Source organism: Gnatocerus cornutus, chromosome 6, assembly GCF_029298725.1.
Source record: "Gnatocerus cornutus isolate USDA-ARS CGAHR chromosome 6, icGnaCorn1.1, whole genome shotgun sequence".
Lineage (NCBI taxonomy): Eukaryota > Metazoa > Arthropoda > Insecta > Coleoptera > Tenebrionidae > Gnatocerus > Gnatocerus cornutus.
The window spans coordinates 18727698-18741897 of record NC_142238.1 but is presented as its reverse complement, the minus strand read 5'-3'; the positions used below and the strand labels follow the sequence as shown (position 1 = coordinate 18741897).

General features: G+C 32.5%; 1 protein-coding gene across 1 annotated transcript; it reads left to right on the top strand.

Annotated features, from left to right (window-relative positions):
• The first annotated feature begins 3829 nt into the window (after nucleotides 1–3829).
• Nucleotides 3830–13619, top strand: LOC148173645 (uncharacterized). Its single transcript, XM_088039907.1, has 5 exons — nucleotides 3830–3881; nucleotides 8018–8236; nucleotides 11842–12177; nucleotides 13069–13204; nucleotides 13511–13619. The coding sequence occupies exons 1-3, from the start codon at nucleotides 3830–3832 to the stop codon at nucleotides 11886–11888; spliced, it is 318 nt and encodes a 105-aa protein (XP_087896033.1). The 3' UTR covers nucleotides 11889–12177; nucleotides 13069–13204; nucleotides 13511–13619.
• The last annotated feature ends 581 nt before the right edge of the window (nucleotides 13620–14200 follow it).

Genomic DNA, 14200 nt, shown 5'->3' with positions numbered 1-14200 from the left:
TGTTTCATTGTATCCACACTGACCTATTCTTTCATGTTAATAATTGTAAATATTATGACAGACTTGTAGCGATAATAGATTCCATTTAGTCACACTTTATTTACTCAACAGTGCATTTTTCTTGAAAAAATAAAACAAATGTCGTGCAACAAAGAGATACACTCTGAATGAATAACCTTCTGGAACAAGATAAAAAATGATTGTCTTACCACAAAAGAGCATAAATCGTATTCATCGATTTGCAAATGCTAATTTTTTGCATTCAAATCGAGAATGCATCAACGGTTGGTGGTCAAACATCAAAATAAACTCTTCAGTGTCAATCTTGACCCGTCGGAGATGTTACGGTTTCTTACACATTACCATACAAAACATGCAAAATGAATAATACATAACACTACTTTTGAATGTGGAACAAAGAGTTCTGCACAAGCCAAGCGGGAAGAGTTGCAGGTTTCTTCGGGGCTACCTAGTAAAACAAAACAAACAAGTTCAGAAACAGATCAAAGACAAACTTCACTGTTTAATTAATTAAAATTACAGTTACTCGGGTCATGAATAATTAAATCTGTTTTTACACGCATGAAGTTAGTTCGGTTAGGTCTCTGAAGATGTCCTCTCTGTGTTGGTGCACTGAGTGGACAAGAGGTGGCACTACAAGAACTGTTTCTTACAAATTGGTAAATGTGAAGAAACCTTTTTACGATCGGGATTTTTGGAAGTTTTTATAGATTCTACATTTTCTGTGAAATAGGTAAAAACGGTTTGCTTTCAAAAACATTCAATAAACCTTGAAATGGTACTTTTATAAATGTGTAATGAGTCGTGACTAAACAACAAATAATTTTACTTCCATATAAGATCATGTAGAATAACGGTAATTAAATATCTAGAATTTCTCATTACTTTTGTACATTAATAACGGAGAGAAACATGGAAATAATGTAATGCATGAGTTGGAAAATTAAATAGAAAATTTTAGTTGAGTTTAGTTGAGCCGAGTCTACACCCACGGAAGTGATAACAGAATCTCTGTTTTGTGTTGTTAAATGTAAAAGGAATAATTTAGTAAACGATTTAATTTCGAATTTTTATTAGTAACCGCAATTAAAAGTGAACAATTTTCTTAAACGATATTTGCTGAGTTTTGAAAATAATTTTTTTAAAAATATGTATCTTTTGTCCTACAATTTTGCGATTTGGTGAAGGTAATAAGCAACTCAAAAGTAGTAAATTGTCCAAATTTTATAGTTGTAGCACGAAAATTGTCAAAATTACGAATTTTGTTAAAAAATTTCAGAAATTTTTGCTTCGTTTTAATATAAATTTCTAAAATTTGTGTTTTTTGTTCTATTAATTTACGATTTGGTGAAGATAATAACTAACTCAAAATTAGGATCCATCGCAAATTTCATAGCTCAAAATCTAAAATTATCGGAATTACAAATTTTATTATACACTTCCGAATTTTTTTTTGCTTTATTTAGAAAATCCAAATTTCTAAAATTCGTGTTTTTTATTCTATAGCTTTGCGATTTAGTGGAGATAATAAACAACTCAAACGTAATTAAATCCCCAAATTTCATAGTTGTAGCACCAAAATTGTCAAAATTACAAATTTTATTACAAAATTTCAGACAATTATTACTTCGTTTTGATAACAACTTTTTTTTAAATTTGTGTCTTTTGTCCTATAAATTTGTGATTTGGTGTAGGTAATAATTAACTCAAATATAGTAACCTCCCAAAATTTCATTCTTAGGAAACCTAAATTATTAAAATTACAAATTTTATTATACAATTTTGGAAATTTTTGCTTTGCTTTGAATAAAAAAAAAATTATAAATTTTGTGTCTTCTGTCCTATAAATTTGCAATTTAGTGGAAGTAATAATCAAAAGAAAAATAATAAAATCTTCAAGTTTCATAGTAGTAGCAGTAAAATTATTAATGATACAAATTTTATTATTTGTTGTCGGAAATTTTTACTTCGTTCTGAAAATAAAATTTTCTAATATTTGTGTCTTTTATTCTATAACCTAGCGATTTGGTGGAGATAATCATCAGCATAAAAACAGTAAATTCCTCATAATTTTGTAGTAGTAGCACGAAAATTGTTAAAATTATGAATTTTATTATAAAATGTCGAAAAATGTTTGTTCTGTATTGAAATTTTAAATTTAAAATTGGTGTGTTTAGTCCTAAGACTTTGCAATTTTATAGAAATTATAAACAACTTAAAGATAATAAGATTCTCAAATTTTATATCCATAGCACTAAAATTATCGAAATTACAAATTTTATTATAAAATTTCGAAATTTTTCCTTTCAATTTGAAAATAAAAATTTCTAATATGTATTTGTGTTTTCTGTTCTATAATTTTGCAATTTGCTGCAAATAAAAGACAACTCAAAAATACAAACCTCTGCAAATTTTATAGTTGTAGCGTTAAAATTATCAAAATTATTAATTTTATTAAAAAATTTTGCAAATTTTTACTTTGTTTGCAAGTTAAAAGTTTGTATTTTTTGTGTCTTTTGTCCTATAATTTTACGATTTAATGAAGATAATAAACAACTTAAAAATAATAAAACCCCCAAATTTCATAGTTGTAGCGCTAAAATTATCAAAGTTAGAAATTTTATTAATTCTTGTCGAAAAGTTTTGCTTTTATCTGAAAATAAAAATTTTAATATTTGTGTTTTCTGTTCTATATTTTTGCGATTTTGTGGAGACAACTCAAAACTACTAACCTTCCCAAATTTCATAGTTAAAGCACTAAAATTGTCAAAATTACGAATTTTATTTAAAGTTGTCGAGAATTTTTTAACGATTTAGTAAAGATCATAAACAACTCAAATTATATGTATAGCTGAGACACTAAAATTATCAAAATTACAAATTTTAGCAAAAAGTGTCGGAAATTTTTGTTTCGTTTTTCTTAAATTTGAAGATTTTGCTCGATAATTTTTAGTTAAAAAATTTACACTACAAATCAAATACAAAAACAAATACAATACAAAACAGTCTGAATCTCCCAATTTTTTGAATATTGAAAATATTGATCGCTGAACCGCCCGGTAAAGCGATAAATTGTAGCTTTTTCTAATTAACGCTAATTGAATTACATCTTGAGAAACAAGTAATTAAATCAACACATTATTCTGTGTTTTAACGAGCTCAATTTTACACATCATGTAATAGATACGGTATCTACTTTGTACAATAGACCCAGCCAAGGTCACACACGCACATGTAAAAGGCATTTGTGCCCATTGAGCTAATTACAGAAAAGATAACGGTATAATTTGCCAAACAAATCACTGCCGACGTATTTCATCCAGTTAGATTACTATTAAAACCGTAACTAATAACGTTGAAGCACTGCTCATAAACGCAGTCACGCAGATCATCTTCAATATAGATTATGGTAATCAGCCAAATCTCCATTTGTCAACGGAAATGCTCACTTTTATTTCAAAGTTACCTGTATTCGACACCAAGCACAAAGGCCCGATTCGAATAGGTCCGTGACGTCACTGGGACCCTCATGCAGCTGTCAGTAAAGTGATCCCGGTCCAGAAGCTGTCAAGGGAATCAAAATCATCACCGCCTTTTTTATAATGGCCGTCTTCGCCCCTCTCCTCTAATAAAAGTCTTGATAACGAAGAAAGCTTTTACGATAAAAATATGCGATTTTAGGAAAATGCATTTTCGGAGGAAAAATGTTGGAAAAGGGATTTTATCCGTGTTATTCAGCCCCTAGGGTTTCAGAACTCGGTAAGGTTTATGACCCAATATTAACTGTCTCCAATAATAATTTATGTTAATGGCTTTCGGGCCGGCAGCAAGCTACCAGGGAACTGAGACCGCGACAGTTGGTACTGAAACGCAGTGAAAAGTGGAAGTGTCGTGCTCAGTTTTAACAGAACTAGAACCGAACCCGCTAACAAACAACTATGAGTAAGTAAAAGCGAAACGCCAATTATTACTAATTAGCACAGTCAATTAAATTAATTACTAGAAAAAAAAATGAGGAAAATGACCAGCGCGGCGGTCACCACGAGCGAACCTCCAGCTTGTGTCCACTTCTCCACGATTATTCCTCTTGTTTATCATAATTTATTCAAAAAGCCATATGTTTTATGAAGCTTTCACGCGTTGAAATTTTTTAATTACACTCGAGGGCTGACGCGCCAGCCGGCGGCCTCGTGGCCCCTCGAAAATCCGGCGTTTCGGTCTGTTTTTACCCGGAAAATTCTCCGCAAAACCGGCATTTTTTCCAAAAATCATCTTTATAAATCGATTGGCGCCATCTAAACATTGTTTATGTGTGTAAAAACGCGCGCATCTTTCCCCCTGCGCACGCCCCACTTTTGCCATTTTAATCAATACGAAAAATTAGCATATCCGTTAAATAATTCTTCACTTAATTAAAGCAATAAAGCCGAAAAATTTGCCTGCTAAATACTCACGAATTGTTTATTAACACGGACGTTTATTATTCATGCTCCGATTGGGAGCACCGTTCCGTGTTTAATTCCGTAACAATTAATGGCAAAATAACAATTGTGGGAGGCGACAAATACTCTAAATTAATATTATTGCCAAATACCACGACTATGAGGTCAGTTTTATTCTGGTTTTGTGGGAGTTCGTTGAAAACGAGCTGTGACATCGCTGGCATGTGTTTGAGCCAGGGTTTCAAAATCATCATCAGTTCCATGATAAGGGAGCGTTTCGCCACTTTCAATATTACCACCACATGTTATTTCCCCCACAAAAAATTTTCATTTTAGGAACTTAATTAAACTACCTACACTTTCACAGAAAGGACAAAAGGTCAATCAGTGCAGCAAGTTTGACCTTGACAGTCAAATCTGGGCGGTTGGTTTCTTTTAAAAAATGTTGAAAGAGAGAAAACAATGACGGAAAGGTTAACCAGTTTGTGGGAAGGTGTTGGTGGTCGTTTCCGGAAAATTTCACTCGGATCAGATTGTTTTTAGTTGAGGTGTAAAATTTGTTGGTTTTTCGTGATAGCAGGCGTTTTAGCATATTGGAGTGGGACTGCGTTTTCGCTCGGGACATTTTTATGCAAATTGTCGAAGAATTTTTGATAGTATTCCCAACATGAGGCAATTCTGCAATCTAATTGTAGAAATTTCTGAGTTATTGTATTCAAATTGGTAATATAATTTTTACTCCTAGTTTTCGAAGGCCTGAAATTGCTTCATAGTTCGGTCGTTTATATGCTCAGATTTAGGTTAAATTTTATTCTTGTTCAGTTTCTATTTAGCCTGTAGTTTTATTTTTATAGATAAGTTACACGCGACTTTTTATTGTTATGCTATAAATTTTCTTGTAATTTCAATTTTATTTCTTTGAAATGGTGAGTAGTGGGGAAGAAATTCTCTAAAATAATTAAATTCAAAATAAACCAAAGAAAAAGAGACCTTTAGAAAATATATTTTTGAAGGAATCGAGAGATTTTCAAGATTGAAAAAGAACGATAGCGTATTTATTATTATTTGTCTTATTTTCGGAGATATTAAGCTTTAAGAATGCCGTATTTTTCAAACATTCTAATTTTCTTGCATTTCAAAATTCAGTTATTGGTTGTCATAAATAGACTTCAAAAATAGATTTATATTCTACGTTAAATTCTGCGTAAAATAAAGACAATTATATGTAATTTAATAACCAATAAAAGGGAAATTGGCATTCATTTTCAAGTCTCTTTTTAGATACGTAAACTTCGCCCAGTTTGTTCGTATTCTTATATTCTGAAAGTAATACAAAGCTGCAAAGGAATGCCTAATAATTCACAATAAGTTTAAAGTGGAGTTTTAAAAATTCATAAAAAATATGTCTAGATATGGTTGTGTTATCGCCACCGCGATGAAATTTGGAGAGGTTTGTACCTTTAACTCATTTATTAAGTGTACAACATTACAAAATTCGGACGCAACAGACTCAGATTTTGGAAATTTGTATTTTTAGAGCAAACTCAAAAGTTTCAAAAATTTATAAAAAAAATGTATTTTTGGTCACAGCAATGAAATTTGCAGAGGTTACTACTTTTAACTCATTAATTGTACCAAATTTTAAAATTTTGAAGCAACAGACTCAGATTTTAGAAATTTTTATTTCTAGAGCAATCAAACATTTCAAAAATCTATAAAAAAATGTATCTATGGTTGTGTTAGCGCCACACCGATAAAATTTGGAGAGGTTGCTCCTCTTAAGTCATTTAATAAGAGTAGCAAATTTTAAAGTTTTGGAGCAAGCGATTCAGTATTTTGAAATTTTTATTGCTTAAAAAATTGTATCTTTGGTTGTGTTGGCGCCACTACGATAAAATTTCGCAAAATTGCTATTTTTAACTCATTTATTAAGTGTATCAAATTTCAAAATTTTGGAGGAACGGACTTAGATATTAAAAAATTTTATTTTAAGGGCAAACCCAAAAGTTTCAAAATTGCATAAAAATTGTATTTTTGTTTGTGTTAGCGCTATATTGATGAAATTTAGGGACGTTACTACTTTTAACTCATTTATTAACTGTATCAAATTTTAAAAATTCTGGAGCAACAAACTTAGATTTTAGAAAATTCGATTTTTAGAGCAAACCCAAAAGTTTCAAAATTTTATAAAAAAATGTATTTTGAGTTGTGTTGGCGCCAAAGAAATAAAATTTGGGGAGGTTCTGACTTTTAACTCATTTAATAAGTGTACCAAATTTAAAAATTTTGAAGAAATAGACCCAGGATGTAGAATTTTTTTTTTAAAAACGATTCAAAAAAATTCAAAAATTTATTAAATTAAAAACAAAAAATGGTATCTTCAGTTGAGTTGGCGCCACAGCGATGAAATTTGCAGACGGTACTACTTTTAACTCATTTTTTAACTGTACCAAATTTTAAAATTTTGGAGCAACAGACTCAGATTTTAAAATTTTTTATTTTTAGAGCAAACCCAAAAGTTTCAAAATTCTATAAAAAAAATTGTATTTTGGGTTGTGTTGGCGCCACAGGAATGAAATTTGGAGAGGTTGCTAGTTTTAACTCATTTATTAACTGCCCCAAACTTGAAAATTTTACAGCAACAGGCTCAAATATTACAAATTTTTAATTTAAGGGCAAACACAAAAGTTTGAAATTGTATAAAAAAAATTGTATCTTTGGTTGTGTTAGCGGCACAGCGATGAAATTTGGCGAGGTGCCTAATTTCAACTCATTTATTAACTGCTTTAAATTTCAAAATTCTAGTGCAACAGACTCAGATTTTAGAAACTTTTATTTTGAGGGTGACGTTAAAATAATAGGAAAAGAGCGAGCGTAATTAACGCGTTTTTGTAGTCATTGGGAAACAAAACAAGAAACGAAAAATTAGCTGTTTAGATCTAAATTTTTTATTAACCAGAAAATACCCGAAAAACTTAAAATTCTAATGGCTTTACTGCGCCCTGATGTCGAATTTATCGACCGCAGTCTACGGCCCCTTTTATCCAACCTCCCAAAGAAATTCCTCACTTTTGGCGCACTTCCAGTTGGTACCACTCGTCGTAAAAAACCCTACTAACCCAGTTCTGGTCTTCCTCGGACAATGACTGGCTTTGATCGATTTCTACGGTACTATTTTCTTCAAGACGGTATAGTACAAGCAATTCCGAATACAATGTCATTAATCTTAACGTCTGTTAGGACAGGTCGGGTCTGGTATTGCGCTGTGTCATGCCATGCACTATCTGTATTCAGTTAACGTGCAACAATGCAACTTGGATAGGTCAGGAAAATGCCATTTCACTATTAGATTAGTGTTTTGATTATCATAATCAAAAGTGAAGATTTAGCCTCGAATTCGCCTAGTCCAGGTGATGCCGTTAACTGAAATTTTATGGTCGCCATAACTGTCCGACCTTGTTGAACAATTGGGTTTTACTGCCCCATAAATTTCCGGCAATTTCGTACCTGCTTCAAAATTTTTTCACTTTCAATAACGAACTGTTCCTTTTCAGTCACGGTCCACGAAACGGAATTCACTATCGACGCCAACAATCAACGTTTTCTGGAGCTGAGGTCAAAATGGCAACGAATCGCCGGTACCTTCCTCGAACGGGAAGTTTACCAGCAGACGGTCCAAACTGGTTTTAGACATCCTAAGCTTGACCTGAGAGGAATTCGAATTATTGCGGCTTTGCTGAATCATAATTGGGAACTGGATGGAAAAGTGGAAGGTATTTCGCGATTTTGATACGAGATAACGACGATTTTCTTATTCACAGCTGCGGGGAAGTCATATTTAATAAAACAACGGAGACGATTTGCTTTAAGACCTTGTTTGTGTTCGCGCTTTCTGTTTGAGTTTATATCCGAGCCATTGTATAAAGTCATAAGCTTGTAATAAGTGCTTTGATTAGAATTTACACAGATTGGTAAGGCACTCGGGCTTTGTAGACTCGCAACGAATGTCTTCATTTCGAGCGGCGATTTACCTCCAGAAAAATGTATGTTTTCAGGCGTCACAAAATTCGATATTACTCCGTTGTCTGTGAAAAAAATCAGTTCAAATTTTGTGAAACTGCAGTTAAGATAGTAATTAATGTCGGGACGTTGAGTTTTTTTGAAAAAAGTAATGACAGTATGATAAAAAAAATGTTGAAAATCGTTAAATTTGGCCAAGTTTAGAACTAAATATCTCAGGGAATAACATTCTTTTTGTAAAAAGCTCTTCGTCCCGACACAGAACCATTCTTTAACAAAAAGAATATCATGTTCGTTCTACTGCTAATTCTTTTATAATCATGTAGGATCTAATTTACATGAAGCCTGCATCGCCCAAATTGTGGATAAATTGCGTACATCTTAGGTTGAAACCAACCCTCTGTGACCATGATGATGGGGGAAAAATAACTTGTGACCGAGAAGTGAGATGAACGAAATTGTACGATAATAAACGACTATCTTTTCTTTGCCCATTTGGTTTCAAGATCGACTCGATGTCCATTCAAATTTAAAGACTTGACATACCTAAATAACGGGCTCAGCAGCAAGTCACATATTTTGAGAAATTATTTAAACTAGACATTGGGTGGAATTTTGTTTCTGCAACGATACGATGACCTCCAAAACACCAAATCATTCAAAATGCATTTGACATTGTCACATTAACCTGACTGCAAAAACTACAAGGTGTTTATAAATGTTTCTAGCATCAAGGGTGGCTATGAAATGTTATAGAAATTTGCCGCTCATTACAAATGTGAGTTTCAATTTTTCAACTGACATTTGCAGTTAACCTCAAACATGGAGTACAGTGAGTTTTGAGAAATAAACTGTGTTAGTTGTGGTTTAAAACCAGAAAATGAAAAACTTGGACACAAAATTGTAACTGAAACGTCATTAACGTAAGTAACATTATAAAAGATTTTCAAGATAGTTATATTCACTATGAACACAAAGCGGCAAAATAGTGCATGGCAGGAATTCCAGAGCCACCTTTGATGCTAGAAACATTTATAAACACCTTGTATATTATTAAGCTTTGTTAATGAACTTGCAATTTGATATTGAGAGTTCTGAAATATTGTCTTCTTGACAAATGAGAAAAAAATTATTGACGTTGAAATTCTAAAATCGTTCTAAGCGCCATGATATTAATTATAAATAATGAGATATTCACCAATACAAATTAATCAATAATTTTATTAAATTTTATTAAAAAATCGTAAAAATAATAACTAATTTTTTAAAAGTTTATTTAAAAAACTTTGTTGGCAGGCTTAAAAAATGGTAAAATCTGCAGAAGATTGTTATTTTGCTTGCCTTTTTATTGGTTGTTTAAATTCAGTTGTCCCAATGCTATCGCACATTTACAATACACCTATAACACTTTTAACAATTATAATAAATTGAAACAGATATGATAGGATAACTTTCACGTTGTGTCAAAATTTGAAGAGATTACTTGATGTAAAAATGTCTTTTTGAAGGTTGACCATTGGCCAAAGTGTCAGGAACAACAAAAATGACTTGTGTCTTGGCTTTATTTATGATTTACTATGAATTTAGACATCATCAAATTTTTCTGCTTGTTCGGTTCATTCACAGTCCAGTTAGATAAGAAGCAAATTTTTATTTACAGATTGAATTCTTTAGAACGAGGGCATACAACACTTAACAAATACATCGCACATTCCACTTAGTTTTTCTTCTTTTACCTTCTTTCCGGTATTCGCTACATATTTCTTGCCTTGCAATTTTAATTTATTAAGGGATTGAAAGTTTTTTTTATCCAATATGGGCGATATTATTTGGAATTATTTTATTACATCATCTAATTTTTCAAATTTTTGGCTCTTAGATCGGTTTCTCTCTTAAGTATACTATAACTTATTTTATAATTTTAAATATTTATTGTAAAACTGTTTGGATTTTTACAAAATTGACTATTTTAAAGACCTGAAACCTTTAAAAAACAGCAGAATTTACGCAAACACGAAAGCCAAAAATCGGACTATTGCATATTTAAAAGGGAAATTTTTTGTTTACTCTTTTAAATTTTCTTAGAAACAATTGGGAATTGTTTAGAAAACAAGTCACACGCCGACTGTCTTGTTTATATTATTTACCTCGTATTGTACTTCAGCTGAGGTTTTAGGTTATATATTTTTTTTATTATGTCTAACAAAAATTTTACTTCCAAATAAAAATTTAGATATTGAGAATTCAGGGCAATGAATGGATGGACAAAAAACATGTTCACTTTAAAAGAATAAATAGAGTTACACCGAGTTCAAAAATGTGATAATTTAAGTGTTTAACAATTAATAACTCAATTTAAATATGAAAAAAAAAATAAAAATCAGTTTAACGAAAAATTATTACGGAAAATTTGTGTTACCAAGAACGAAGAAGTAATTAAACTAGTTATATGTATCAGGTCTACTTTTATAATCGCAAATCAAATTTATTGCCGAACGTTTTGAACATCAAAATTTGAAAGCTTCAAACTGTTGGCTGGAAATTTTTTGCGGAAGACATGACAATGCTTTGAAAAAAAATTGCATAAAACGGAAAACTGCTTAAACGTAAACATCGGATTGCAATTCCTTTTTATACAGGTTTCACAGTAGTTTTTAACATTACTTGAACCAATTTGGCACCCGAGCTTGTGAATTCGCGTTGCGACAAAGGAATGCCTTTGTTTTAATAATTTCGGCTAATTTTATGTTTGTTTGTTTTTTGTTTTATTAAATAATTGGTTTGTTGTTGCTTTTATATTTTTTGTTTTTATTTTTATATTATTATTTTTGCTATATCGCTGTCTTCAATGTCTACTCTTTTTGAGCTGGTCCAACTAATAAAATGCTATGCTAAAAATGCTTTGTTTGCCGAGTCTAAAATGGTTAGTGTACTGCCGACATCCGAAGGGATGGATGTGTGTGTAACACTATAAGATTAGCAGAGAAATGACACAGCAAACCTAGAAGGCTTTGGGTAAATCGCCGCCTTAAGTAAACATGAAGAAATTAAGCGTTCATAAATCGCCATAATGTTCAATAAACTAAGCAATAAAATTAGTTAAGGAGGTAATTGAAATTTAGTGCTGATTTTTAACATTCTAAATTTTCTGGATTGTTTGTAAAATGGTCTTAGATTTGTAGTTGGAGAGGCATCTTTTGATCCTGCAATTTAATGTGGCGATAAAATTCAATTCCGCTCTCTCGCGCGAAGAAATCCCCTCGAAAACTAAAACAAAAAATAAAATATCTCCTCATAAGCAGCAATTCCTTCTTTCTCCCCTCGTCACGAATATCGCTGAACCCATGTAAAATTTCAGCCGTCGTCATAGAAGTGATGAGAACAAGGAAAGAAAAGGGGAAGTAAGCATCCTCCAAGGACCCTTCAGATTACAGAACTCCAAGGACTCCAACATAACGTTTCTTAAACGTTGAAACGCGCAACATCCAGTAGTGCGCGGGAAAACTGGGCGTGAGAGGCGATCGATTGAGCATCAGGGGCTTGCTGAATCCCCACCCATCAGGATCCCGTCTGTGTCACAACCCGCTGTCACAGCCTAGGCATCGTCCTCTGTCAACAAGATGCGCGATTGCTAAAAAAGTGCACCATTGATGGGAGTGCTGATTGCTGCTAATTACCGACACGGATCGACAAGGTATGACACAATTTTTTCACTCTCATTACCATCTTCATCCCAAAGGGTTTCTTAGTTGCGTGACGATCTCATTATCCTGGCACGTTTGCGAAGACGCGAAGAAAAACGGAAACGGAAACGCTTTTTGCGCTGGGATGCCGAAGCTTCTCGATGTGGAGTGCCGTCCTTACGTGGGATAATTGACCTGGGGCTTTATCATTAAGGACTTGAGGGATTATTGATGCGGGGTCAATCACTAAAGTCAATTTGGTTGTTAGCTTCTGACCTGATCTTGAAACTGTTCGACACTTTTCCAAATTCGATTTCATTTACTAAAGATCTCCACTTTTGATATTTCCTGACCTTAATTCCTCGGTCAATACGACTAATTTGAATTCCTCGCAAACAAAGCCAAAAGTCTTGAGTCCGACCTTGACAACAGATAGTCCCATTAAATCCCTGCGTGACACCAATATCTAAAAATTACATTCCAACCCTTTAAGAGAACGATAAATTTTAACGACGACGATAAGAAGTATCGGGGATTTTTACGGCTCTAGTTTCAATTAGCTTTCACCAAATTGAAATATGAATATTCAGAGAGGATGGATTTATAAACTGTTGATGATATGCTGTCGATGTCGCGGGTTTAAACGATAGCATAAAGGATTCATTTTATGGTAATTCGGTTCTTGTGTCTGTTCGGAATAAAATAAAAAGTCACCGAGCAACTTTACATTAGCATGAAAGTACGGGATTGATGTCTTTATACGACGACAAATGTGCTTTATATATTCTAATCACGTTATTCACGCTAACAGATGTGAAGAGTTTTCTCTTATTGGATCTGAAAAGGCTTTTAGCCCAGCAACTGGTTCCAGATTTTTGCCACTATAAAAGCATTTTTTTCAGGTTCATCAGCCATCGCGTCTCTCATCGCCACCAATAAAAAGAGGTACATCACCGTCAACTGGTCTTCTTTTTTTTCCTCACCATAAAATTCAACAAACGGAATCAAACAGCCCGCAACTAATTCTACAGTAATTAAGTAATAGCCGCGTGAGGAATGATTAATGAAGATTATACGAATTGATTTCACAGTCACACACGAAGACTTTAAATGTTAATTCATCATTCTGAACGGCGTTTAATTACAAAGGCATTGTAGTCAAATCGACACTGACCTAGAGCGCGACTTGGAAAAATTATTAATTTTCTAATTACAGTGGTCTTAATTATGACCAAGTTCTAACGAAGTGCTCGCGTTAATTAAATGGACCGGCTAAAAATCTTGCTTATATTAATCAAGACCAAATAGCTTAATGAAGATTAATATCAGTTTTATTATTTGCAGGAAAGTCAAGATCAGATGGATGGAGCGACAAGTTGTTGGCTCTAAATTAAGAGGAAGTGAGTATTTAAATGTCGTTGATGAAATGGTACAATGAAAACTCGGAAATGATTAAATTTGCATTTTAAATTTGACTTCCTTTGCTTTGGGTGGAATTTTTACGCGGTTTGGTTTCCAAGATGTTAGTCAGAGGCTAATGTCTGGTCGAAGAGCTTGATAATCCAAATAAGTTTGTCATTCTTTATTGTTTACGATAAGATTCAAGAGGAACTAAATTTTGTTTTGAATGTGGCGTAAAAAATTTGTAAAATTTTCTGTTTTAACTTTGCATTCTTCTAATTCTTTGAATGTTTTTACTAATTTAGAAACTTTTTCCTTAAATTTTAACTGTTAAATTTTGAAGTCAACAATTTTTGCCTGAATTTCATGGCTACAAAGTTTTTCTACTGTTTTCATAAAAAAGTAAGTTAGAAACGCTGGAAAATTTATTCAATACAGTAAATTTTGTTTTCCCAAAGATTGTTTTGTTCGTACTGTTGTGGTCATGGAATTTAGGGCAATTTTTGCTCCGGAATTTAAATTTTGCACGGTTATACTTATAGTTATAGCTTAATTATAAGTAATACCCTTTTTAAATCTCAATGCTAGAAAATTTAAATTACGAGAATTAACTATTAATTTTAAATCTCTGCC

Excerpts from the sequence above, each read along its gene's own strand:
- LOC148173645 (XM_088039907.1), top strand. The coding sequence starts at position 3,830 with ATGGCTTTCGGGCCGGCAGCAAGCTACCAGGGAACTGAGACCGCGACA. Across the intron at positions 3,882-8,017 it reads AACTGAGACCGCGACAGTTG|TCACGGTCCACGAAACGGAA; the intron begins GTACTGAAACGC and ends GTTCCTTTTCAG. Across the intron at positions 8,237-11,841 it reads ACTGGATGGAAAAGTGGAAG|CCGTCGTCATAGAAGTGATG; the intron begins GTATTTCGCGAT and ends GTAAAATTTCAG.